Below are 26953 nucleotides of genomic sequence, written 5' to 3'. Positions count from 1 at the left end.
TGAAGAGCCCCATATGTGTCTAGGTCCTGTAGCTGCACAGAACATCATGTTAAATAACCAGCGCCATTATAAAAATATGACCCATTTACAATAAACCTAGGTCATGGTCAGTGTTCAGTATCATTCAGTGTTTTTTTTCTTCTTGCATGTAATTTGTGGAAAACACAGTTGTAAAAAAAAAAAAAAGGTCTTGCTCGCAAAAAAGAAAATTGCTCATTCAAAATGGGACAAATTGTGTCGAACTTGGTGTCCTCACACAGTTTTTGCTGGTCATGGAAATATATTTTTAGAGAATTTAGATTGATCAGATAACTCAAGGAACAACCTGAGTGATGGCCAAATGTGTGTGTGTGTGTGTAAGAGCATTCATTAAATTGTGACTGCCGTTTGCCATTGATTTTTCCCTGGAGTGTGTTGAAGTGCGCCTGTGTGCCTGGGGAAAGCAATCAAGTTCAAAAGTTTTCTTCAAATTCAGGGGGGCAGACAAATAAGTCATCTTTTTCAGCACCAATCAATACCATGTAGGCCTCTTGACTGTTACGCTACGATATTTGCCCGCTCTATCGCTGATTGGAATGAACTCCATTTTGCGGAGGGCCACTAGGAGTGATTGTGAGAACGCAAAGCAGCAGACCTATTGAATGTTTTTTTTTTTTTCTCTTGCCGACATACACGTGAAGAGGGCAACTCATCAAAAGTCACTTGAAGATATCAGCTTTGAAATTTGAGGTGCCTAAAGGCAGACAAGGTCCCAGACTTGCCTAAATTGCCACCTTGCATTATAATACCATTGCATATTTAAATGAATATTTTGCATTTATCTGCATTCATTTGGAAATTTAATGGTATGACAATAAGAGAAAAAATGAATTTGATAATAAATGAATTCATGAGATGCAAATCTGTGACAGATCCATCTTTTCCCACTAAATATCCTTCCGGTTACGGCTAATTGTTGTATTGTAGTGCAATTACCCAGCGTTTGTTCAGGCTTTACATGGTCTGCTGGTGGGCTGCGGCTTTGTTTAAGCACCTCCCTTCCCATTAAAGACAACACATTTCCTCATTTCTGAATCAATACAATGGAAGCTCAAGTCTTGAAGTAACTCACGCAACTGAGCAGAAATAGTTTTTACTAGATAGGTAAACTTAATGTAGAGCAATCCACAACCCTGCTCCCTACGCCAATCCATCATTTACGCAACGTGCTATGAGTCGACGCTGTAAATAATAGTAACCCGACCGATATCAAAAGTATAGCTGAGTATGAGCAGCAAGAAGTATTTTAAAGAGAGGCTGAAGTTTTTGGGATAGCTCTAGTGTTCATTGGGGTGGGGTGGGGTGGGGTCGGGGCTTAGTTGACACAGAGTCCCAGAGGGAGCCGCTGGCCATTTTGCTCAGGGATGCTTCCATCTGGCCGGCACACTCAATGTATATGATGGAGGCGGCAATTACGCCTCTTTGGCATATGGGCAGTGGCAGACACCCAGCTCTAATCATCATGCTTGCCAACTCTTTTGCAGTACAGGTCACTTGCACATACGCCCCTCCCCTCCCTCCCCCTCCCTCCCCCCAAAGTTAGTCTTCACTAACTGCCCAGTTGGGTAACTGAGTCTGGCAGCTTGCCGTCAAACGTCCAGCTGGGAGAGTGGAGTTGTGGCCGCATACGTTCGCTTGTCTTTGCCCCTGCGTGGTTAATCCCAAAGGGCAAACTGCAGCGGCAAAAGCCAGACGTGGCCGCAGATGTTCCCGTGTGGTAGGTACCTTGTGGTGTCCTGTGGCATATCTACTGTATGATGCCAGGCTGACTGCAGGTGCCGGCAGCAATAGCAAGTCAGACACGATCGCTACAGCTGACACACAAGTCATTTTCTTCTCATATGAAAAATGAATGACTTTTTAAGAAAGGCTATATTCAGCCTGAAAATGATTCATGAATAATGCAGACATTTTTGTAAACATGCGCTTTCTGATGTTTTAGAACAAGGATTTGAATTGGGTGGTCTGCGGCTCTCTAGTGCTCCGTGACGGTATTGCAGGTGGTCCGTGAAATTGCAAATGGAAAAATAATTTTAAATTGATTAAATGTTCAGACTTGATTTATTTTCCAGCTAATTTTGTGAATCGTTTCCCCATCCAAATGATGGCAAATGTAGCTGAGATTCCCCAAATAAACATACAGATGCCTGTATAGGTCCGCAAAACAAAAGAATATTCCGCCAAAGCAGTGGGCCCAGAGTTGTTCCCTTGGACAAAACCAGTTTAAAAAGGCCTGTTTTAAGAGGTTGGAGCGCATATTTCATATGTGTCCATATGTGCGGATGAAGTTGGCGGAGATGTCTCATGAATTGAAGACTCTCTGAAGCGAAGGCCAAAAGGGTGAGCCGCGGGGGTCGTCACAGCAACTTTGAGCCGGCATTGTCGGAGAGTGCGGAGGAACCCCGATGGAGGGCGAGCGAGGGGGGGGCAGGGACAGGCAGGATTATTAGGAGTCACACTGAGGCTGTCAGCGGGGGAGTCCAGTGGCCACATGCGACCGACCATACTGCTTCCATCGCATATATGTATGTGTCAATGATGATTTGTAGCCTGCCTGTTATTGTTACGGAGGGCACATTCATCAATATGCATCTGCACACATCAAGCATAAAAGTGGCAACTTTATTATGCAGCAATTTAGATTGCAGACTGACACTTAAAGGAGCGAAAAATCTCATTCATTTCACTTGGAATGTGTTTAAATAGAAGAAGCCACTCAAAAGTGGACAACAGAAGTCTGCACTCGTGCTACAATGCAAATTGTTGGCAAATAGATTGGAATGCTTTTCAATATGTTGCAGGTTTTTATTGATTTATTTTCATCACGATGCATTCATCCAAATATTTCTTTGAGCACGTATCTAGGATGACGTTCTTTTTTTGTATTATAAAGCAAAAACAAACACAGCAGGAAGTGGGCTTTTCCCGTCCGTCTTCACAAGCAGAACTCATATGCATTTATTTGCTTGCTTGCTTGCTTGTGTGATTTACAGTAGTGACAGTGACAATAAGTCAAGTGTCCGCTGCCACCCTTATTCAAAGCCTCCTGGGATGATTATTAATATAATAATTAAACATTCATTGCCCACAGCACCTGCTCTCTTCCTCTCCTCCGGACCCCCGAGAGAGGAGACGAGATGGGAGGGAGGGAGGGAGGGAGGTGCGCAGGAGGAGCCAGAGGGGAGGGGTTGCTGAGAGGAGAGCAGCAAATCCAAAGGGGTCATCATCACATTGGTGGATTCTTTTACACCGGTGAGAGGCTTTTTTTTTGGGGTTGTGTGAAAGGAGACAGCATGTGAAGTTATGTGATTGCAGAACAAAAGAAGAAAGGAGGAAGGAACAATCCCATGCCGGGAAGGAAAGCGCTGGACTCGATCGCTGGGTGGGTGGGTGTTCGCCCCCCCCCCATCATTAATCAATTGATCAACTCAATTTTTCCTCACTATTTAATCCATTTTTTCCCCTTTCTTGATTTGATCTTAGACAAAAAAGGCACTTTTTGAAGCGCCAAAAAAGAGGCAGCAAAGTTGTGCAGCAGACTTTTTTTTGGAGCGGGTGTGCGTCAAGATGCTGCGCTATCTGCTGAAGACCCTGCTCCAGATGAACTTGTTCTCCGACACCATCCGAAACCCCAACAACACCACAGATTTGTTCTTCAACACCTCGCTGCCGTCCTTCAACAGCTCTCTGCTGGATTGGGGCAACTTCAGCGGCTTCAACGGTAAGAGTCAAATTGGAATCTCCTCTTTGCTTCCTTCACCTTTTCTCGGGGCAGAACAATGCAAAACAAACAGGTTGTGTCTTTTGTGATACTGGAGGGAAATGCCAGGAGAGGAAATCCAAGTCATGTGAGCTTGACATTCAATTCAAACGCCATTCCGAATATGTATTATTATTTTTTGTACATTTTAAATTAGTTTCTAAAAGTTACTAGCTGGATGATACTACAGAATATGACTCAAAGCGGTTTACGTAAGCTGCTGTTTATTTTTATTTTTTTTACGGCGCTGGAAAGAATTCTATTGTGTCTATATTGTCTATATGTGTCACAGAGGACAGACAGGAAGCAATATATGATGAATGGCAAAAGCAGCACAATTATTAATGGAGTGTAGATTGAATGTGGTGTCCAACATGAGCTCAAACACGGAGTCACAATGAATCTATTAAGATAGACGACAAACGTGCCTCGTCTGAGTCAGGCTTCATATTCTCTTTTTTCTAGTCTTTCCCAAACCATCAAGAATAGTCTGCAAAAGCTTTAGTCCGCTGGACTTCATATAAAGACGTATATAAAAAAAAATAAAAAAAAGTACGGTATTGATTCTACTGTATATGAGCTTGCAAAAATAATGAATGAAAAACAACATAGAAGGCTGTGGGAGGACAGCTTGACGCATCCTGGATGTCCAAATGAAAATCAATGAGGCCCAATAACCAATTTAGGATGGACAATCTACTTACACATAGCACAAAAGTCGACTGTCGGCAAGTTGATCCATTTGGTGGTTGTTCACGCTCCATCATTTTTTGCCCCCCCCAACCTCAAATGACGCACGGGGACTGCTTGTTAACTAATTATGTGCGTGACAATCAATATAGTCACGCAATTAATGCTAAGTAATAGAGGTGCATTTGAATGATTGGAAAATTCGAATGAGTTGAAATCGCAAGCCTACACTAACTGGAGTAATACAAATCATTTTGAACATTTATAACTTTTTCTAAAAGTACCTATTGATTTAAAGCCACGTCTTGCGCCTTGAAGTATTATCTTGAAATAATATTCCCATTGGTTAAAGCTGTGTGTCTGTGTCTGCGTGTGCATATGTAGCCACTAATTATCCTTTAATATTTCATTATTCCAATGGCTCCAATATGTCCACCCCCCCCCTCCAACCACATGACTTTTTTTGCCTAGAAACCAGCAAGAAAATCTTTTTACATTCGCATCATACAACGCACTCTGTCATGTTTTATCTCTGCAAAGCTGACAGTGGAATAAAAAATCAATAGTGGATTTACAGAGGAAAGACTAGCAGTATGGTGCCCATCAGGCAGGCAGGCAGGCAGGCAGGCTGGCAAGCGCAAGTGAAAGAAGGGAGGGTTAGCTTTCTGTCTTTCTTTCTTTCTTTCTTTCTTTCATTCTGTCTTTCTTTCCCAGGCAACCCCGCGGCGCTGGTTTGACTCAATGCTGTACCTGTTGCACCAAATGACAACAGCATTGAAATGTGTGTCATTCTGCTGCTCTTTTCATCCTCATTTATTCCCTATATGCATTAATAATGGATTTCTAGGGAGTATTTAGGCGGCCAGATATGTTTATTCATATGGAGCGTGCACCTCTGTTTCTCACCACACTTTGACGCCACAAGAGTAAGTTTTGGGACTAAGTCCCGTGACAGGTGAAATTCAAATGATAATTACCGTGCCACATTTGCTGTCACAGCAAGACTCATATGGAGCCTTTTTGGATCATTAAAAATGACCTTTTTTTTTTTTTTAAGCAGCACACATGTTGGCAATGCGACTGTGACTGGCCCTTTGTAGTGGCATAAAAAGGGAATGTCTGATGAGTGGGGAGGCAGGCTTCAGGCTTCAGGCTTCAGGCTTCAGGCTTCAGGCTTCAGTCGCGGCTGGCCGGACACCTATGGTGGAGAACAGAAGGGGAGGGGGCTTGATGACCCATATTGATGGCACTTGGCCAAAACAAACCCGTATTGTGGACATACAAGCCCTGTAATGAGGCACGATGCACCTCTTCAAGCCTCCAATTGAATGCTTTCTAATTTTCCATATCATGTCGTTCGTATTTGCTTTTCCCATATTGGTCACTAAAGGACATCTCGGCTATAGACAACGGCAAAGAGGTTTTGCAAATCATCATGTCAAAGGGAGTCCTCCTGTCACTCTGTCGCCGCCTTCTCTGCTTTTTGCCGTCTTTATTTAGCACATTCCTGTTATCTGCTTCACCTCATTTCCAATTCACCTTGACTTTTTCGTTTGGCAACAATGTGACTCATTTCATGTAAAATAGAAAAAGGACTGTTTGAGTCCATTTGAATTTCATTTGCCGTTTTCTCCTCCATCCATCCATCCATCCAGCCAGCGCTCCTTCACCTTATCTGTCCATCTGCCCCTCCCGTGTTTCTCATTAAGGAGGCTTGTGGGCTTTATACAGTAGCAAAAGAGCATCAGGAGGTGCTCAGCAGCAGTCGAGCAAGGCTCCCAATTACCATCAAAGGATCTTGATGTATTTTCAACAGCTCTAAGCTTGAGCCTACTCATCAGAGTTTCCATCAAGCAAGGCCTTGCCTTGCCCTGCCTTGCCTAGGCCGCCGGATCCTCCAAAGGCTTATCAATGAGCATTTTTTATTTCAAGCCTCAATCTATTGGGACAAGAGTGATGCCCATCCTGAATTGATCATCAAATGTCATTTTATGTTACAAAGCTGCTTTGGACTCAATTATGCACTATGAGGGAAAGATAATCACCTCATTTTAAAGAAGGAGCTTTCTGGAGAGGGCCTGCCCGTCCGTCTCCCTGCTAAGTGGGGTTGACTGGATTCTGGTCACAGTATGACTTCATTCGGATGATATCAGGCCACAGCTGCGTTACATATGCTAATTGACTCGTGCTAATTTGAACAACTTGTTCATTTAAAAAAAATAATTGTGCTGATATGAAGAGTAAAAAAAAGTTCATAAACATTTTTATGTACATCAGCGGGCGGGAATGGACACGAGGTAGCATTTGTGGTGAGGAGGAGGAGGATGTGAAGAGCATGCAGGGAAGAAGATGAGGAAGGAAGGGCACGGTTTTCTACTTTGTAAGCAGGAGAGCGCCACTCTGCATATGCAAATAGAAGCAAGGTTGACTTTTTCCATCATGGCGAGGATTTAAGCGCAGGCGGATCGGGCGGGGATTAGGATATAAGACAGTGCTTACATACATACATATGATGCCATATGGGCAAAAGCAGAATCGTTTGCAAACTTATAAGAAAGAAAGAAGTCATTGATTAACTACAGAATGATGTTACTTGGTAATGAAATAAAAATGATGTTCCACTTAAAATTGGGTCAAAGCCTAAAATTAACCCATTTCTGTACCTCTTAATGAAAATTGTGCAACTGTCAACAGGTATTTTGGCCCACTGGATTATCACTCCTCGTGAGCAAACTGATCCGTCCGTCTCAGGTTTGAACTCTGGTTTTGTCTTCTCCAGAATGCATGTTGCACCTTTCACAGCTGAGGAATAAGAATAAGGCTCACCAAAAGCCACTTTAGAAGAGTCACCGTTTTTATCCCTAGCCATTCTTCAACTATATATGTATATTAATATAATTATTAATGATATAATACATCAATATTATGAATGATATCATATATCAATGTTATTAATTATATCATATATAATAATTATTACAATATATAAATATGATTGAGATAATATATCAATATTATTGGTGTTTGATAAAAACGGCACCATTTCTATAAGAGCCTTAATAATATGATGAAATACGGTGGCTGTTAAATGTATCGTCGGAATAAGCGTTCATTCAACAGTCATTAAAATCCCCATCCATCAGTGTTCCTTCTTTATTAAAAAAAGAAAGCTAGTCATTGTGAGAGGAGGAGTTCATGCAAAAGCGTGTGGTGGGGCAGCGGGGTCAATCAAAACGTGGGGTTAAGTGCGCTGATGACTCTGGGGTCGCAAGAGAGGTCACAACCCTTAACCCATCCTCAAATCCCCTCTTGACATCATTACTCAGGTGGCTGGCTGGCTGGCTGGCTGGCTTCCTGCCACTCACACCTGCCCTGCCCAATGCATAGATTCTGCTCCTCAACTTAGATTTTGGGAGGAAACATAAACGATGACCTGAATATGATCAAATGAACGAATATATTATGATCATGCTTTTGAACAGAATATCTATCTACCAATCATTTGAGGACTCTTGCAGCAAAATTGTACGGCCGTGCCAGTCCAAATCCCTTTCACATAATCCAAATCGTAACATCAGTAATCCTTTGAATCTCTTTGTTGCCGAAGAATCATGTTAATGATAACCCTGGAGGATCAGCACAATTGGTCACGTATACCTAAGATGGTGGCGAGGATGTATATGTTCTGATCCCACTCAATCCTTGCAGCATATTAATTCACGTTTGGCTTAGCGTGCACAGATGTGAAGATTTGGTATTAAAAAAAAAACAGATCCAAACTACAGACATTTTTTTTTTAACAATATCCATATGACAATTAAACAGGACCAAAATAATTGAATACTTCAGTGGAAAAAAAGGCAACTGAAATGGCAACAAAGAATCATCACAAAGCTGAAGGACAACATTTATTGAGCGGCACAAAGGAAGACTTCCTTGCACCATGTGACTGAAAAAGTGTGTGGGTGACAGGGCAACAAGGCACTCTGCTCTGCCCATTTCAGGCATTCTACTACATAGATGAAGATTGGCAGCTCAGCGGCTCGATTTCCATAAAGCTATTTATTAGCCTGATTTCCCAGACTGGGAGCAGCATTGACCAGGCGGGCGGAGAAAAGAACAGAGGGGACTGATGCAAACGCCGGCTGGATGGATGGATGGATGGCAGAAGGTTAAGGCAAAGTCGCTATGGAAACTGCACTGCGAGGCTTGCGGGAGTGATTCGGGATAGCAGGCAGCCAATTACCGCTGGATACACGGGAAAGAGCTCAGTGGTCAGAGGTCAATAAGTCTTCCGCTCACTCTTTCCATAAATATGAGGATTGTTTCTTACAAAGGGTTTGGTGGGTGGGATTCCCTCAGGTGGCTGAGTGGCAAAGACCCCCAACCCTCCAAGGCTAATTTGATTGATTTCAATTTTCTGAATGATACAATATGAATTTGATTATTTAAAGTCAACAGGTATGTCTCAATGTTGAGAACAGCAGTTTGGCAGCAGGCCCTCTTTCAATAATGACTTCATCCTTGCATGAAGTGGATCCCAGGTGATGATGTCATAGCACAGCATCACGTCACGTCAGGTCACGTCACCTGACCTTGGAGCGCAGCTGTGCTCACCTGGACACAAAGGGAGCAGCAGGAACAATGAAGCTATGTACTAAGTGATGAGTCAGTGCAGCATCACGTCATCCGGAATCGCTACAACAAAGGCCTAGTCGCTTTGTGTGACTCAATCTATCTGCAGCAAATGTATTTCTGCAAGGATAAATCAATCTAAGAAAGAACAGAGGGGAAAAAAAACCTAAATGCTACGTAGTTAAGAGTAAGTGAATATGTATCACTCAAGAGGCAAATAACTTCAACCGTATGAGTTATACATGCATAGAAGAACAAGTGCGACCTCTGGTGGAGCGTAGTAGTACATCAGTGGCGTCTTTGGGTCTTGTAATAGCTATTTTGAACAGCAGATGTCAGTACCGCACTATCAATCAATGCTAAATGGCTTCAAACTCAAGTTCTGTTGTTTTAGCGTTTGGCCACTAGAGGGAGACAGATATTTTGCTATTGATGCAGCACACAAAGAGCATGGGCAGATGAATCTGCAGTTGAGAACTTGAAGCAATGGGCTAGTGGTTTATGTTCATTTTAAAATTGCTCCAAGGGCTAAAACGATACGATGTTTTGACACATTTGCTTAGCTCTCTGGCTTTATTTTTCCTTCAGTGGTGTGAGAGCAGGTGAGAGGGCGTAACCCATTGCAGAGTCTCCTGGCCCATCCCAACCTCACCCAGCTTTCACCCATCCATCCATCCATCCATCCATCCATCCATCACTCTATCCTGGCATTTGGAAACGCCCCCCTCAATTTCAAATAGATGAGTGTTTTGGCGTAGCCTATGGGGCTATTTACTTGAGTTGAGATGTGAATGTAAAATGTCATCTGAATGGAGATATTTCATGCAAGAGGTCCAAGTGAAGCAAGCGCATCATCAATCATTATCATGCCTTCCATTTCCATTGGAATAGTCTGCTTTGGGGCAGTCATTTCTCTCATGTCTGGCTGTAGCGCTCACATTATTATGCAGCCAACAATCACTTTTGGACGCTTTAGCAGCCAGTTGGAATGGTGGACTTAGCTTCTGCCGTTATATATTTGTAGTAGGCAGTCAACCATCGATGACTTACAGAAGACATGATGGAATTTTCCCTCCTTGGCTGAATGTTATTTTCAGCGGTGGCGCAATCCCCATCGCAGCCAGCCAGAGGCGAGGCAAGGCAATCCAATCCAATGCAACCATGAATGTATTGTTTGTCTTTCCCGATGTGTGCTGTGCTGCATCTGCTGCATCTGCTGCATCTGCTTCGGTGTTGAAAATGCTTGATAACTTGTGTTTCCAAGGGACAAGTTGTTTTCTTTTAACAAGAGGTCAACGTTGAAATGGAAGAATGTAGGTTAGAAAGTTGATATGTTGTGCTGACTTTTTTCTATTCATATGTATTTGTAACTTGTAAGAAGTCGCTAGAATTTGCTATCTGCCCAATTGTGAATGAACACATCTGTTCAAAACTCATTTCACTTTAAATTGCAGAATGCAATTATGGAAAAATACAACCTTCGTCAGCCATTGTCCCGAGCTTGGACAAATGAGCGCAGACGCTTTAATTTTACAACAGAATGATGTTAATTGAAATCTATTTATCATCGGGGTGGTGTTGCTGGCCCGTTTTCTCCCCAATTCAATTGCCGTTTGTGCAATAATGATGACAAATTGTCCCTTCCTGCGGGGCTCACCCATTATTCATATAAGTCAGCCTGTGAAAAGATGATTTGTTCACCAAAATGTGGTGTAGAAGAGTCAAAGGCCATTTTGGCAATGATTCAAGCAGGTGTTGACAAAGGATGCAGGATACGGGAAGTGCGTCCTGGCTTCACTCAGCATACATATGTTTATATATCGACACCAAGCAGGAAGTCCTATCTTTTTATTTATAGTACTATTGAATGTGTTGCGGAAGTTACTGCAATACAGGTGGGCAATATCGAACAAAAAGAAATGTAAAAAGAATCCGTCCCTCTTTTAGACAAACGAACAAAGTGCAAAGGAGAAATGATTGCAGTGTGGAAATGACACAGCGCACTGGAGAATGACGGTTCCTTGTCTTCTGCTCCGTTGTGTCTCTATCATCCTATTAATAAAACAACTTGCGCTGTGTTCTGAAATAACACAAAAGGGGTTGCTGGAAATAACAAGCTGACACAAATACTCAGTCAGTTGGGGGGGGGGGGGATGAGACCACAGCGAAATAATTCAGTCCATTGGATGTGTGAAATGATGTTGGCTTTTGCAACTAACTTGTCCCTTTCTGCCCCGGAGGTCAGATATGATGAGCATGCATTTGTAATTTGAATAGGGTCCAAAACAATGAATAGAATTTGCATCCAGGACACATATACATACAAACAAGAAGTGGGGAAATGAAATGGAATTACCATGACCTGCATAGTGCTTTTCATAACGTTGACTACGATCTTATCAGACCTTTTACAGCACTGATAGTATTGTTCGGAGCAAAATGTGAGCGAGCCATTGTCTGACTATCTATCGCACGGCTTATCAGAAAGCGCATTGGGTTGAAATCAAGCACAGTGCTGTAGCCTAAAATACGCTTTGATTGTAGCTAGTGGAGCCTGAATGCCTCAGGCTTTTCTCAACCAATAACCATAGCAGAGGTGCAAACAGGTCGCTCATTCCTATTTGTTGCCACACAGGTTAGAAACACAACTGGATAGGAAGAGACGGTCACTGAAAATGGAGGGAGGGAGGGAGGGAAGGAGGGATGTATCAGCTGAATGTGACAGAAAGTCATATTTGTGATGGCTGCAAAATGTGGAATCCAAAGTTTCATTCAACTTAGCATGTATGTTAATGTGAGGAACAAATACACATGAAAACAAACACTAAACTAGGGTGACAAAAGTTGATGCGACTAAATAAGTAAAAACTACATCATCATCATAATAATAATGAAAGAAAAAAAATCATGTGATTGTGTTGCAAAAAGAAAAAGTCAATTATTGCTGTAGCTTTTTGCCTGAGAGCTACTCGTTAGGTATGCAGGTAGCAGGTCATTTGTTTAACACAAAAAGCCAGTTGGATAGAACCCTCATCAACTGCAGCAGCACGTAAATTGGTCAATTACTCTAATGGAAAATCTTTTTTGTTTTGGGTGGCCATTGCATGGTGGGGGAGGTGATATTTGTGTGGGAGGATGAGAGTGTGTGTGTGTGTGTCAATGGGGGAAGGGGGGTTAACAGGGGGGCGCACGCACATAATGATTTTGTTTACATCTGTGTTGGATGGAAGATTTTTTTTTTTTTTTTGGTGACCGTTAAATCCAGCAGTATGCAATCCCAACAGCCACCAAAGTGACTGCTTGCAAATGGATGCCTATTGTATTGTGACAGTGAGTTGCTATTGTCATCTGATCAGTCAAGAAGCCACAACACACATTGGGAGTCGCTATCAACAATGTGCTAAGGACCGTACATTCCCCGAGGTCACGCCGTGCACGGCTCTGCTCATGCCATAGACGTCATAAATAAAGATACACAATGCATCCCTCCGAGCTCTGTCCCTTCACTACATCAGCCGCTGGGGACGTTGTAAATCAGAGAGCAAGGGTAAGAGGGGGGGGGGGGGACGTGAGCCGGGAGTAAGGGGAGCAGACATTAAAGTGGGAACCTGTGTGTACGCTATGAACCTGGCCATCTCTGGGTAAGGGAGACAAAGGCAGGAAGAGAGGATGATTGATAAAACAGGAGGATGGGTGTAAACAATGAATATGTAGTCCCAGTGTTGCCATCCACGATTATGTATGCCATAAATTCAGGTAAGGTGGCTTTGTTGCAGCTGCAGAGCTGAAACTAAATAATCCAGTCCAGCAATCATTTTTCTCTGAATAAGGGATTCAAATTCCTTGCACTACAGGATGCTGAAATCATCAGCTGGGGCTTTCTTCCGGGCTTGCCTACTGACAAGAACTGTCCTTGCTCTCATGGGGATAAAGCCATCTTTTACGATAATGAAAAGAAGGGAAAAAAAGAGGCAAGGGGTCATGCGGCTCTGATGAAAGGTGTGCACAAATGTGTGTGTGTGTGTGTGTGTGTGTGTATGCATGGCTTGGTGTGTTTTTGTATTTATCTTGTTTTGGGGACATGGATTCCCACTGTCACTCAACTTGTGATTTGGGCACCAAAAAGCAGGTCTCAACCTCCTCAAAGCCAGGCAGGAATCGTGTCCAGTATTTATATTTTTGTCGTTCCAATAAGATGCTATTTTATTTATTTATTTATATGTATATTCACAGGATACGATATGATTTAAAAAAAGAAAAAAAAAAGGAGCCTCAGTATCACTGACATGAATGAATGTCCCTGTGGGCCCTTTCAATTCTTTGAGGTTACAAAGCCTTTTGGAATGTTCAGACCTTTTCTCTCCCTGACCTCTCACAAGAGTATGGATGGAGGCTCTCACCAATCATCTCCCATTTTGCCCTCAGGGTAGTGAAGCTTAACCCTGACAGCTTGCAAAGAGGCTAGAGATGGTGCCACTTTTCACCAGGCTCGCTCTTCACATTTTTGCACCAGACAGACAGACAGACAGACAGACAGACAGACAGACAGACAGACAGACAGACAGACAGACAGACAGACAGACAGACAGACAGACAGACAGACAGGGAGGGAGAAGAGTCATGAAGGAGACTGCCTAAAGGTCTGGAATCAAACAGAGTTTAAAAACAGAAATATCCTTGAGGGACCTTCAGGGACTGTTCATAGTGGAGCAGCATATGAGATTCTATAGGGCCAAGAAAGATATGCCCTACTTAGCACTTTTTCACTTTTCTTGTTCCAGCTGCACAACTTTCAAGCAGCACTGTTAAAAATGTTTGAACAAAATGCAGTTGCTTTGAAAATACGTATTCTGTCAGTCCCCAAGACTACATTTCTGGGTATAAAGGCAATTTATTTTTTTGTTTTGCCGCTGGGAGACACAACAGCTATTGTTAGAAAATGTCTACTCTATCAGATCAGGCAAAGGAGAACATATCTTGTGTCCTTTATTAGATGTATTTTCCAAAATAAATCAGCTGACTGCGTATATTCAAAGAATGATTATGTTCCCGTTTTCAGTTCGCTAGAGACAACAGCTCTGCCCTGGAAAACACTTTTTTTTTTGCTTCAAATAGAGCATTCATCATAAGGTTGGCTTGATATTTGAACCATGCATACAAAATGGTCAAATAGTATGTGGTGTCAGTGCTTGTGTGTAAAGTTGATCAAGTTTGGAATCATTGTTTTATTTCAATACGTCTGGCCATCAGTATTCAGAAACAAATGAATTTCACAATAACAACATATAATAATAAAGACACATAAGGAAAAAAATAGCGTGAATATAGTATACATACGCACACACACACACCAAGAGTCTGCCTGTCCTGTCGTGTCCTGTTTGTTTACTTGTAGCGAATGTCATTCCTGACAGTAATGCATTTTCAGACATGGCAGCAAAGTGTCACGCTGGAATGCTTGCTGTCACGTAGCATAATAGCAGGTTGAAAAGGAAGGCTAGGCCTTCATGGGAACGAACGCCAGGTGAGTGGCGGCCTGAATGAAGTCTGTTGAATGCGGACCATTTTCCGGCATTGCTGCTGTGTTGGAGCTTGGAGGGAAGGCGCTAGGTAATTGCTGGCGCTCGCTAACCCTCCTCCTCCCCAGAGCCTCAGTGCACACTTGGAAAATTGCAAGAGTCATTTCATCACCAAGGATGGGAGCTCCACGGAGCGGCTCGGCAGCTAAATTACAGAGCAGCTCCCAAACCACATGTCTTTGCTGACCCGCTGTTCTGACTCAGCCAGAGTGGATAGCTATTTTACAGAAGATTCCTCTGCCAGACTATACGTACCTACATGCGGGAACACTGACAGAATGGAAATGCTTTCATTTGTAAATATCAATAAATAGGATGTATTTGGGGATGTCATTCGTCCTTCAAGCACATACTACGTGCTATAGTGTTGACAAGAAAAATGTCCAGCTTCTTATCTCCAGACTCATTTCCTTCCTGTTTCTAAACCAGCTATAATGATTGCTTGTACAACAGTGATGGGAATCCAGATAGTCCGACACTGACTGGGTGCGTTCACTCGTACGTATTTAAATTTGTTATGTAAACATGTTTAATATTTCACAACATTTGATTTGATATTTTATTTATATTAGTTTATTATTATTATTTTTTCCAACATCAAAACACACATTATTCATTCAGAGCCACCACTGGTGTCTAGGCCCCCTATTATGGATTAATTGAATGGTGAGATGAGATGACAATCTAGCTGTTTATTGATCTGCCTTTCAATTAGATTGGCTGCTACCCAACCTCACTGAGATGCACAGTACAAAACAAAAGGGAGGGAGGGAGGATCCAGAAGAATTTCTGTTTCACATTGAAGTGCGTTGATATGATTGAATACATTTCCCCCAAAAGTCTAGCTGGAAGTGCATTAAAGCAGAACCCATCAGGCAATTTAATAAAGAGACGGCATATCATCTATTACTCAGCTACCGCACCGCACTGCACCAAAACTCACTGATGGCTTGTCATCGTAATTCACTTGCTAAACTGGATAATGAGTCTAAATTTGTGGAGTGCTTGATATCAGCGACAGCAATGGCAAATGTTTGACAAAGGCAGTAAAGTAGCATCATCAGTCACAGCCCAGTGGAAGCTCGCTCGTACAGTGGGAGAGCTTCATCATGTTTTATTCAATCAAAGCGCAATGCTCAATTAATCAGTTTCACCAATTAAATTTAAACATGTACATGCATAAAATATGAAACAACCATCTGGGGTGTTCCGCTTGCTTCCCGATTTCTCTCTTGTTCTAAAATAGAGTCCGCAATGGCTCGTTCAGTCATTTTTAGCCTGCAGTGTGTTTGACATCCAGGTGTGGAGCAATCCATTGGATTTTTATTCATGTCAAGAGCTGCATGTTTACGAGGTTTGTGTAACCCCTAATATTTACTCCCCTCAACGGCCCTCAAAGCCAATCTGGCCTTATTGCTTCATGCAGGATTGTGGCTCTTGATATGTCAGGACTCATTGGCTGCAGCTCGCCATATCTCTTGGCACATGTGATATTGCTTTTCGCTTTTCATCAAGAGCAGGCAAGCATACACGCAGATAAATAGTGACATTTTGCAGTCAGTGTGTGGAGTGTCTTTTTGTCTCTTAGTGCTGTACCATTTTTTCCCACTGCATGGTTTGTAGAAATAGCACCACATTCAGCACAATCAAAAGGTACTTCATGTATAATGAAAATTTGCATTCAGATTCCAGCGTAAAGTCTTCTTTTTGTTAGATAACCTCTTGGAGATAATGAATGGATGGATGGATGCGCAATGTGTTTCAACAAGCAGTTCTTCCTTTCCGTGTTTCTGCAAGCTGGCCCTTTAAGAATTGCAGCACCAGAAGTCAAGTGTGCTGGATGTAAAGCGAGGGCCAAGTCTTCAACGTAAAACAGCACTTGGCTGGCCGCCTTAAGTTGTGTACCTATAAAAATTCACATTTTCTAAAGTTTACAAAAATAGAGAGAACATTGGTCTCGCCGGCTAAGAGAAAGATTCCCACGTGAATGACAGTGTTTTATGTTAATGTGGAATTACACTTTATTCTGAAATGTATACCGGAAACAATTTCCGCACGCTCTTGTTTTCTTGTATGCATTTTGAGAACACGCCAGCCAGCCAGTCTGTCTCAGGCAGCGGACACGAGAGAACGTCGGTCGCTGCCTGGAAGCACTGCAGGCTACCTGCTGGCCGGCTGGCTGGCTGCCTGGATGGATGGAGGGATGGATGAATGAAGGGATGGCTGCTCTGTCATGACCTGCCTGCGACTTGTACTTGTCCTGGACCGTTCGTTCGCTCGCGAGTGTTGGAAAAGTTACCTTGGGATGTGCAAACTCTGATTTTGCGGCTATGGCGCTACCTGTGGAGTTGGACTCTATGTATGGAGACTTCATTTAACTGCCTTGGATTTGTTCTTCCCCCAACCTATGAAACGTTCCGGTGTATCATGGAGTATCGACTAACCTTACTGCTTTTATGTCCATTCTGGAGTTTGGCTTATGGTAAGTTGAATTTTGCGTTTGAGTGATGTTTGCACCGATGCGCCTCACATCATCAGCTTCCAAACAAGCTTTTAGATGATTCACTCAAGTGGACGGCCCATCTCAAATAGAGGGGATTTGAATTCATCAATATATAGGGGGGAAAAAAAGTTACTCTCAGGTTTCCTCTTATATGTGATGTCATTTGTTTGCTTATATTTTTGGCAATGCACATGAAAACTACCATCTGTAAACAGAGCTAGTTTATTATGTTTAAAAGGACACTTCAACCATCAGACATATGATTAGCCCTTGTGCAGCCCTGCCATGGGACCGGCTGGCTGGATCTAAGATTCTGACCAGCATCTGCTCCCCATTGAAATGTGACATGGGTGGGAGTCATTTTTGCTCATTTATATGACTAGGCCCAGTATGAGATGTCACATCCTCCTCTGCACAAAGAATTACAGTAGTGCCATCTTTCCCATTGACTGCTAAACATGCAGTGTAGGCAGGCATATATGCAAAGTACAGCTGCAATCATTGATTCTACCCAAAATGAATGATGTAATAATACCACCACGCTTCTATTTGCTGCTGCAATGCAGACATACGAAGCTTACGGATTTGAAGTCCAAGTTTGTGCACGGTTTGTTTTTTTAGCATGTTTAAGATAAAACGTAACTACTCCGACTGCAATAGAGGGATTGAAGAGCCACATGGAAATGCATTGATTCATATACAGGAAGTGTTGCCAAGTCAGAAGCCCCATTCCAAAGCCCGACATGTGGAGCCAAGTAAGGTGACAGTGAAATTTTCAGTCAACACCATTGTCTCTCCTCTCATGGCCTTGGACAGACTTTGTTTGCCATGCTCTCTACTGCAATAACTGTGGGCCGACTTCCCCCCACCCAAACAAGCCAGTATCCAGATCAAACAGCTCACACCAAACCTTGATATCCATACTGAGGGAGGCTAAGCATACAGCCTGCCTGCCTGCCTGCCTGCCTTGGCTCCGTCCAACTAGCATAATTAACAAGAGTGACATGCCACTGTATAGGAAGCTTGAGTTGAAAAGATGGACTTGTGGCAGCAAATTTCCATGTGCACAAAGCTCTGGATGGCCCTCAAAGATGCATAATAAAGAGGCAATTTCCTTTTGCGTAGTTGCTCCTACCCATTGAGATGCTTAGCAATGCACACCCGCTGGCTTGCCCAGTGCTTTGTATTCTCATGTAAGTGGCTCTTTTTGCCATGCCTGCAGGGTCAAGGACTCGACTCGGTGGCTGTAGCAAAAATAAAAAAAATGTACAAGCCTGCCAATTTAACTGGGAACACAGAATTTGCAAATCAATTCCCATGGCTTTTGGGGGAAACCTTAAGGAGGAGCTTGGCTTCTGATGAGGCAAGGAAGCTGTAAAACAACAAACAGCAGAGGTTGAGGCATTTTTGGGACCATTTCTCCCCTTTTATATTTGGTTTGAACAAAAAATAAAAACCAAATCATTTTCCCATAGTCATCATTGGGAATCTACTTCCCGTCTCGTATATTTGGGCTCCCGTATGAAAATAAAATAGCTTGCGGTTGACCAGGTTGCGAGGTTGCAGTGGATCAGGGAGGGAAAGATACGTATGAAACAACCAGCACATTTGTGGGCCCACAAAGCAAACGTTTCAAACCTCCAATCATATCTAGATGCTTCCGTTTGAATCGAGCAGAGAGCAGACTTTTTCTAGCCACTATTCTGATGTGAAATTTGGCAATGACATTTCTCTTCCTCAGTGGCTGAGGACCTTTTTGATTTCATATCCCCTGCAGAATCTTTTGGATTGTGTGTGATGACACATACTTATGTGTGTGTGTGTGTATGTGTTGCAGGATCTCGACCCAGGTTAGAGGATGCTGCTCCGCGAATCGTCGAGCATCCATCTGATTTGATTGTGTCCAAGGGGGAGCCAGCCACCCTCAACTGTAAAGCAGAGGGGCGTCCCACTCCCATGGTGGAATGGTACAAAGATGGCGAGCGTGTGGAGACGGACCGCGAGGACCCTCGCTCTCACAGGATGCTCTTACCCAGCGGTTCCCTCTTCTTCCTACGAATTGTACACGGGCGGCGGAGCAAACCCGATGAAGGGATCTATGTGTGCGTAGCGCGCAACTACCTGGGGGAGGCGCTCAGTCGCAATGCATCTCTGGAAGTGGCAAGTAAGTAAGCAAGCACCTTGGAAGTGCTCTGACAAATGGGATTTATTTTTTATTTGTTAATGATGTGTGAACCAACAACATCTATTGGAAAGATATGACTTGCAGGTTGGAGATGACAAGGAACAAGGCTAGCTTAGTTTTCACTCCGGTGTCTTATAATCATCACTCAGAATGCCACCCCTGACCTCGGGATCACGTCTCCTGACAGCTTGAACCCCAAGGACCCAAACAATAGCCCACATAGTCTTCTAATACCGCCTGTCTGTATATATCTTACAGAGCGCGACCTCTGTCGTGTTGTGTCCGGCCGTGGCTCCGTGACTCGACTCTGATGAAAGTCCATGGTAGACAGCTTTGTCTCAGGGGAAAAAAAAAAACATAATAGCTTTTGCTGCTGCATTGCTGGAAAATGTTCTGGAGGAGGGAGGAATGCAGGTCACTGCTCATTGGCAGCTCCTTCGGAACAGATGTTAATTCATTTTTCAAATGCCGCATTTGCCAGCTAGACAAAAGCCACTTTTGATATTTGCTTTGAGACAGTAGGCCAACTAAATGAGAAACACACTGGACAATCTTAATTTGACTTTATCTCTTTTAAAGAGCCTGTGGAATAGCTTTCTTGCACGCCATTCAGAGCAATGTATTTTGGTGCTTTTTTTTTTTTTTTTTTAACCGACCATCACGCCCCGCTGCACGCACATTAAGTTGACCAGTACAGAAAATAAGTCCTTTTTTTTTTTTTTAATAGTTCTCCTATGACTTGTGTGTGCCTTTTAAAAAGATCTTTCTGCAAGATGTGTTTTCATGCTTGACTAATAGGATTACAGCTTCATATGGTGGCTTGTCCAGGTTTAAAAGAGGGCGATCAGATGGCTGAAGTGAGGCCACGAGCTTAACCCCCCTTTTGCATGATCTGGACCTCGGCCAAAGAGAGAGGAACTCAGGGGTTTCTGATGGGGGTTTGGCTGCTGGTGCTTGCTTCTTTCTACAACAGGTGGTGGGTGTGAGGAAGAGATTTAACCTTCTCCTCCCCCCCAAACGACAGTGTGCCTGCCACAGGGGCGACAGAGAACAATCAAGTGGCCTTGCTCCAACTGATCCTCATTATCTCTGTGAGCTGCACTGTCAGACACGCTAAATAACTGCTCCTTTCCAGTCTAATCAAAGGAGCTCCTCACCGATACGGATTTGTTAAATAAGTATATCGATTGTATTTGACATGTTTTAATAATAGAATGAAACCAATTGCGCCTTATTTTGTGTCTTCCTTTTTGTTTCTGTATTCAAATGTCTCGCTGAGCTTTCTATAATAAGGAACATGAGCAGAGAGTTGTTTGTTCTGCTTTTTTTTCCTGCTGACTGAAGTTTCTCCCATAGCAACAGAATGAAATATTGTAAGTGTGGGCAAACAATTGTGCAAAATGCTTATTGATTTTGGCTGTGTGTATTTGTTGAGGATTCATTTCTCGATTAGACGGTCAGCCACCTTAAGACTTAGAAAAGGTCAGCCAGCCGGTTAGTTCATTCATTCAACTGGAGCCAAATTGATTTCTACTCCAAGATCCATAGGTTTTGGGCCTTTGCTGACAGCGTGGAAAATGAAAACCACTGTCCTTCCTACAGCCCCTTCGTCTTCATTCGAAATGTGTGATGTTGCACAAGCGAGAAAAAGGGAAGAATAGGCCCCATTGGCCATCTGAAGTGGCATGCTGGTGTAGCGGGGCTCTGGCCGTTTGCTGACACAGCGTACGAGAGATGTTAAGTCAGACGGATGCCTAACCTCTGTAGGACGGACACCATGATGAGGTAGCAAAAGTGGACACTGTCGCTCTGTGACCTCGCAGTGAAACTGAACACGCAGGAAATGTCAGGTGCTCGAGTGAGTGAGTAAGTGGCTTTGTTTTTTGCAGGCAATGTAAAAAAAAGAGTTATAGTATTGTTACTATTATTATTTGTATTTATTATTATTTATTTTTAAATGAATTAATTTCTTTTTATTTAAATAGTGATTCTATAGCTTTCCAGAAGGTTGAGGGCAGCAAGGAGACAAGGAGGGAGTCATTTGCCTCACAATGGACCTTTTTGCAATTTACACTGACCCTCTTAGCCCAACGCTATGGGGCACACGACATCCGCTATTTCTCGATGAAAGTAATCCTCTTTTCAGGGCCAGACAATTGCTTTATTAGCTGACCACACACAGGAGCGTGGACCACCCCTGTGAAGGGGCCCTCTGCTTTAGTGAAGGCTGAAGGAAGGAAGGAAGGAAGGGCTGCCATTGTTTTTATTGCGCTCCTTAGCGGTGGCCGTGCAGGCGTTACTTTGCCAACCCCGTTTCTAGATATATTATTATGAGTGGAGGAGGGAAAAAAAAAAAAAAAAAAACCCAGACTGCAGTCTGTGCTGCTGCCAAATAACCCCAAGCTCCATCTCGCCATCTTCCCCAAGCCCCTCCCCTTTCTCCGCACTCTGGACGCCCGCCTCTCTGTGGAGCAAGGCCTCGCCATTTACGAGCGCTTAAGAAGCCATGAAACATCACACCTTGATAGATAACCTCATCATCGCCCACTGCTGTGTGGCAATATCTCATATGAATTCAATTTGAAAAAGTCAAGCCGCAGTCATTAAACATTGGAAAGCATTGGAAACAGGATCTGAGCATGGCATGAAAATGAAATTGAACGTTAGCCTGATGATGATGTTGCGTTAAGTGTTTTATCTATGCTAATCGCAGGCTTAACATCTGTTTGTAATGCATCACACTGACTTAGAGATTTAATTTCAGCCTTATCTGAGCCCGGTGGCAAATAATTAGATTTCGACAAGTCTACCGGGACAAATAAGGTTTTGCGCTGCGTGTATTTTCTGTCTGTCCACCTGCGGTGTTAATCGTTAACGTACGAGCCTCCGGGTACGAGCGTCTGTAGCAAAGGCACTGGACAAGGTCATTTCATTTGAATGGCTCTTTCTTTCTGTCAGAAGAGGAGAGACATTAGCTGTTGATTGTTGGCAACATTCCCATAAAGTTACCCTGTAGAAGTAATGAATTCAGAATGAAATACGTACATCAGTAAACAGAGAGGAGAAGAGATGTAATAGATACCCGCCATTCAAATAAATCAACAATAAACCGCCGTGTCAACATATGAATAAACAACAACAATGATATTTGATGTAGTGGAAAGGCAGTGTGAAAGTGGCGACATCTGTCCGATCCCCCCCCCCCCAATTCTCTTGACACTCCCTCGGCCAATATCCTGTGTGGGCCAGTTTCATCATGGTGCAATAGTTGATAGGGATCAGAGGGGGTCCACTCGGGATAATGAGCAGCTCCAGACGGGGCCTCTGTTGGGACCCTGAACATATATATTGCCTGGAGAGAACACCGATGACATGCTTGTGTGCATCTAAGCAGCCATGATCATGGAACAATTGCAAAAACGCAACATTTGATCATGTGGGGTTACGCTGAAGAAGGTTGCTTGCTTTTGGGAGAGAACAGATGACCAGCAATATCTGCCCAGATCTGTTTTTTTTTTTTTTCTTTTCTTTTCATGATACCCCGCCCCCTCCCAGCAAAGGGACTGTGGTTCATTCTCTATCTCACGTATGAATATTTATACGTTGGGGCGTTGGGGGCTGCTGTCAAGTATCTACTACGCACACACGCCGTCCTTAGAACAACACAAACAGCAATAAAGCTCTTTTAATTACAAGAGAGCAGCAGCTCACCCCAGATGTCATTTTTAAAATCCAATCAAATGCTAAAATGAAGGCTTGCTGTTTTTCACTTATTGGTAGATCACGTGGTAGCTAGCTTGTACAGATGTGTATCATTTCTTCTTACTGAGTGATAGTTGTTCACAAAGATATAAAGTTGCCTGACTCAGACCTGAGCAATCCATTGAAATGAGATTTCTATTTCGGCTTCACATTGTCTCAAATACAAATAGAAGATGCATGATCAGGGATCCACGGCGGCCGTCTTGAAATCACCGGCAAAGGGAGATCTTGCAATTCCTTTCCTTCTGAGCGTCTCTCTGTGCACTGAATTTTAAGGAAACAAAGTGGGAGCCACTTTGATTGGCTGAAAGTCCCTTGCTCCCACAACGGCGCAAACGCCCTCTTCTGTCTGCACTCGTGTAGCAAAATGCTAAAAGGAAGAAAAGTCCACCCTACGCGTATGGTTCGACTGCACTTCACGCTAGCTTGCTATGAAAATAGGGCCCCTAATCCTTATCTTTTCCCCTGTGCGTTACTCTGGACGCTGATGAAAGCATGCCGGATGGGGATTACTCTGGCTTTGTGAAAGGGCTTTTAGGAAAAGGTCAAAGTGCATGTACTTGATATGCGTCCTCAAGGGTTTGATGGGTAATTGCCGCTACCTAATAAACTTTTCACCCTATTTCCACCCAGATGTATTGTGAGTTAGTCGTAGCATCACGTATGACATTTGTATATTTTGGCAAATTTAAATGCGGATGACTTATTTATATCACTCATATCTCTGTAATGCAAGTAAATCAATCAATCAATCCTGATACGTATCCCCCAAGCATCAATTAAACATCCCGTATTGCCTTGATGTCAACATTTTCAACTCTCATCAAAGAGCAGCAGGGAGAAATCAATTTGGAGGAAAGTTTTGTGACACGACGAGCCGTTTTTGCCATCTGTTTTCCCACTTTAGGAAGCTTTTAGGGCAGGAATGTCATCGAAAGTGATCCATTGGTTTTTCCTCCTTTGCGGAATCCCTGGAGTGGCTTAGACCCGACGACTTGTAGCCTGCAGGCCGCCCCGTTGGCCTCTGCGGCTTTGGCCTCATCCTGGTATGAAGGCCTCAACCGCAAGTACAAAACCGCACCATCCGAGAGGTCTCAAGACTCTCTGAAGAGCGAAAATAGAAAAGCCCATTGGCTTCCAAATGTACACTAAGGTGGAAATGAGCCAATCCTTTTCTGCTTTCTCTTCTCTTGCCGCTGTCAATGGCGTTGATTTGTCTGAATTTGTATGCAAGAGCGAGCCACTCTCAGTATTGCAATGGATTTATGCACGTGAATTTGCCAGGGGAAATCGTGTGGATGAGAGTGAATAATTTATTTACCTTCATTATTAATGTGCACCAATGACAGTAACGGAAAAGATAACACAAAATGAATTCAAGTATGATTCACACTTTTTTTTCCTGACTTATACATGTTCACATTATTTCAATGGTGTTTATTGTGTAAGCAGAAGTAAAGATATTTTTTGTATCATTTTTTTGGATAGATTTGAAAAATGTGTCTAAATATTATTTATTGATATTATTTTCCCCTTTTTTTTCCTCTTCCCCAGTTCTAAGAGATGACTTTCGCCAGACTCCCAGCGATGTGGTGGTGGCAGCTGGTGAGCCGGCCGTCATGGAGTGTATTCCTCCCCGAGGACATCCTGAGCCCACCATCTCGTGGAAGAGAAATAATGTCCAGGTCAACGACAGAGATGACAGGATCACAGTAAGTTGCTGTTTTCCAATTTCTTTGCTGACTTTGACGTCTGGCTTGTATTCACGTTGCGTATTGTTTTCATTCCGCATAGTACGTCCGTGCGTCCAAAATACAGATCCAAAACATTGTTGCACATTTGGCTGTATTGATTTCCTTTTTTAGATCCGAGGGGGCAAACTAATGATTTCCAACACCAGAAAAGCTGATGCTGGCATGTACGTGTGTGTTGGCACCAATATGGTTGGAGAAAAAGACAGCGATCCAGCTGAACTGGTAGTATTTGGTAAGAATTGTGTTTTTTTTTTTTGAAATATTTACTTCTTTGATAGGAATATTGAACAGCTTCATAAAGTTAATGGAAAATATGCACATTATCTTGGATTTTGCTTTCTTCCTTTCTCAGTAGCAGTAGTGGAATGTTCCTCTGCTGGTTGCCGTTTTTCTTGGCTTGCTTTTTTCACGTCTCCCCTAGTCTGGGCAAAGCTCTCAGCAAACCAGTGATTTGGAAGTGTGTATTGATCCTCGCAAACAAGGCGAAAATTGGCATTTTATTTCCGCCTCCTAACTGCTCTTTCTTTGATTATCGTCAAGATTAGATTTTTTTTGTTTTGGTTTGAATGATACAAAAGTAAAGTGACTTAAAGAAAATCTGCAAGTTGGGTTTAGTGTCATTGTCTGGATAATGATCCTGCAAGAATACCAATTGCACAAATCCAGAAGTGTGATTGCGTGTTGTCTTTTTAATCCACATTACAAGAATCTAATGGGATCCAATTCCAGTGCTGTGCTAATGAGAGATTATTTCTTAAATGTCTTGTTCTTATGGTTCTTGTTGTTGGAGGTGTGACACTCTATCTTTCTCCATCCACTAAAAATGTTCCACTCTTGTCTTTCCTTTCAGAGAGGCCAGTATTCACTAAGCAGCCGGTGAACCAAGTGGTGTTGGCTGACGATACGGTGGACTTTTTTTGTGAGGTTCATGGCGATCCAACTCCCACTATTCGCTGGCGGAGAGAGGAGGGGGAGTTGCCTCGAGGAAGGTAACACAGACACTCATTGTACTTTTTTCTCTTTGCAAGCTATTGCTATCAGTTACCAAGTAAATGATGTCACATTTTTTGTGCATATTAGTGAAGTAAATTCAAAAATAAATCAAATCCACTTCTAGTCTATTTAGTCCGATGTCCCCCTATTAAATTCAGCCATAAATAAATAATCATAAAATAATAAAAAAATAACAATAAATCATAAAAAAATGTCCTTGTACACGTTTGATCGACTGATGTCAGAATTGACGCCGGGTTGACGTGTTTGCAGGTACGAGATCCGCAGCGACAACAGTCTGCACCTGAACCAGGTGCGAGCCGAAGACGAGGGCACTTACACGTGCGTGTCGGAGAACAGTGTCGGCAAAGCCGAGGCGGGGGCTTCCCTGCAAGTCCACGGTAAGACCCTTTGCATTGAATCGCTTGACAAAATCTTCCATGTATTGTACGTGTTTGCAGGGTTTGAAGTCATGTACCGTAAACCATCATCAAATGTCGAGGATCACGCAAAGAGAGACTTTGTTTCTGCATAGTTCCAAAGAGCCGAGCGAGCATTATGCCGCCGGGTACCGACGGCTCGCCAAGACTATATGAGAGATCAAATGAAAAAAGTCGGGCTTTAAGTTCCTTTTCAAGTCTCAATTCTTCATGCCTCTAGAGAGAAAGTCAAGATGAAAAAGAACTGAAATGACATTAAATAGTCGCTTCCTTGAAGAGATGCACTCAACTGCAAAAAGTCTCATTTGACGTGATAAAAGGGAATATTTCAAGCTAGGCATTTTGTCAGCGGGCCTTCCGTTTTCCACTGACATTTGAAAAGACATTCAAGTACTTGCAATGACAAATACACCCGCTTTGTTGATGTCAGACATATTTGTATGTTTGTTCATTATACATTCATTGACCCTATTCCTTTATTTGTCCCACAATTCCAGAAATTCCTGTTATAAAATAGACTTGAACTCAATACATTTATATATGATTGTGTATTTGTAGCTGACTGAAGAAGCAGATTGAATGTGGGTCATTGCTTGCAGCTACAGGACAATAA

General features: G+C 42.9%; 1 protein-coding gene across 5 annotated transcripts in view; it reads left to right on the top strand.

Annotated features, from left to right (window-relative positions):
• Positions 1-26953, top strand: part of robo3 (roundabout, axon guidance receptor, homolog 3 (Drosophila)) — a 64554-nt gene that overhangs the window by 27346 nt on the left and 10255 nt on the right. For 2 of the 5 annotated variants that reach the window (XM_049742177.1, XM_049742178.2), the window contains exons 3-10: positions 3131-3291; positions 3355-3421; positions 3523-3760; positions 19044-19370; positions 24708-24865; positions 25019-25139; positions 25758-25896; positions 26174-26301. In XM_049742177.1, the coding sequence (XP_049598134.1) occupies positions 3131-3291; positions 3355-3421; positions 3523-3760; positions 19044-19370; positions 24708-24865; positions 25019-25139; positions 25758-25896; positions 26174-26301 (1339 nt within the window). Of the gene's footprint in view, positions 1-3130; positions 3292-3354; positions 3426-3522; positions 3761-7183; positions 7241-16797; positions 17186-19043; positions 19371-24707; positions 24866-25018; positions 25140-25757; positions 25897-26173; positions 26302-26953 lie in introns of those variants that run through there. The other 3 variants (XM_068653123.1, XM_068653124.1, XM_049742180.2) reach the window with 3 other exon arrangements.

The sequence above is a fragment of the Syngnathus scovelli genome, chromosome 15 (assembly GCF_024217435.2).
Source record: "Syngnathus scovelli strain Florida chromosome 15, RoL_Ssco_1.2, whole genome shotgun sequence".
NCBI classification, from domain to species: domain Eukaryota; kingdom Metazoa; phylum Chordata; class Actinopteri; order Syngnathiformes; family Syngnathidae; genus Syngnathus; species Syngnathus scovelli.
This window is presented reverse-complemented; position numbering and strand designations above follow the sequence as displayed.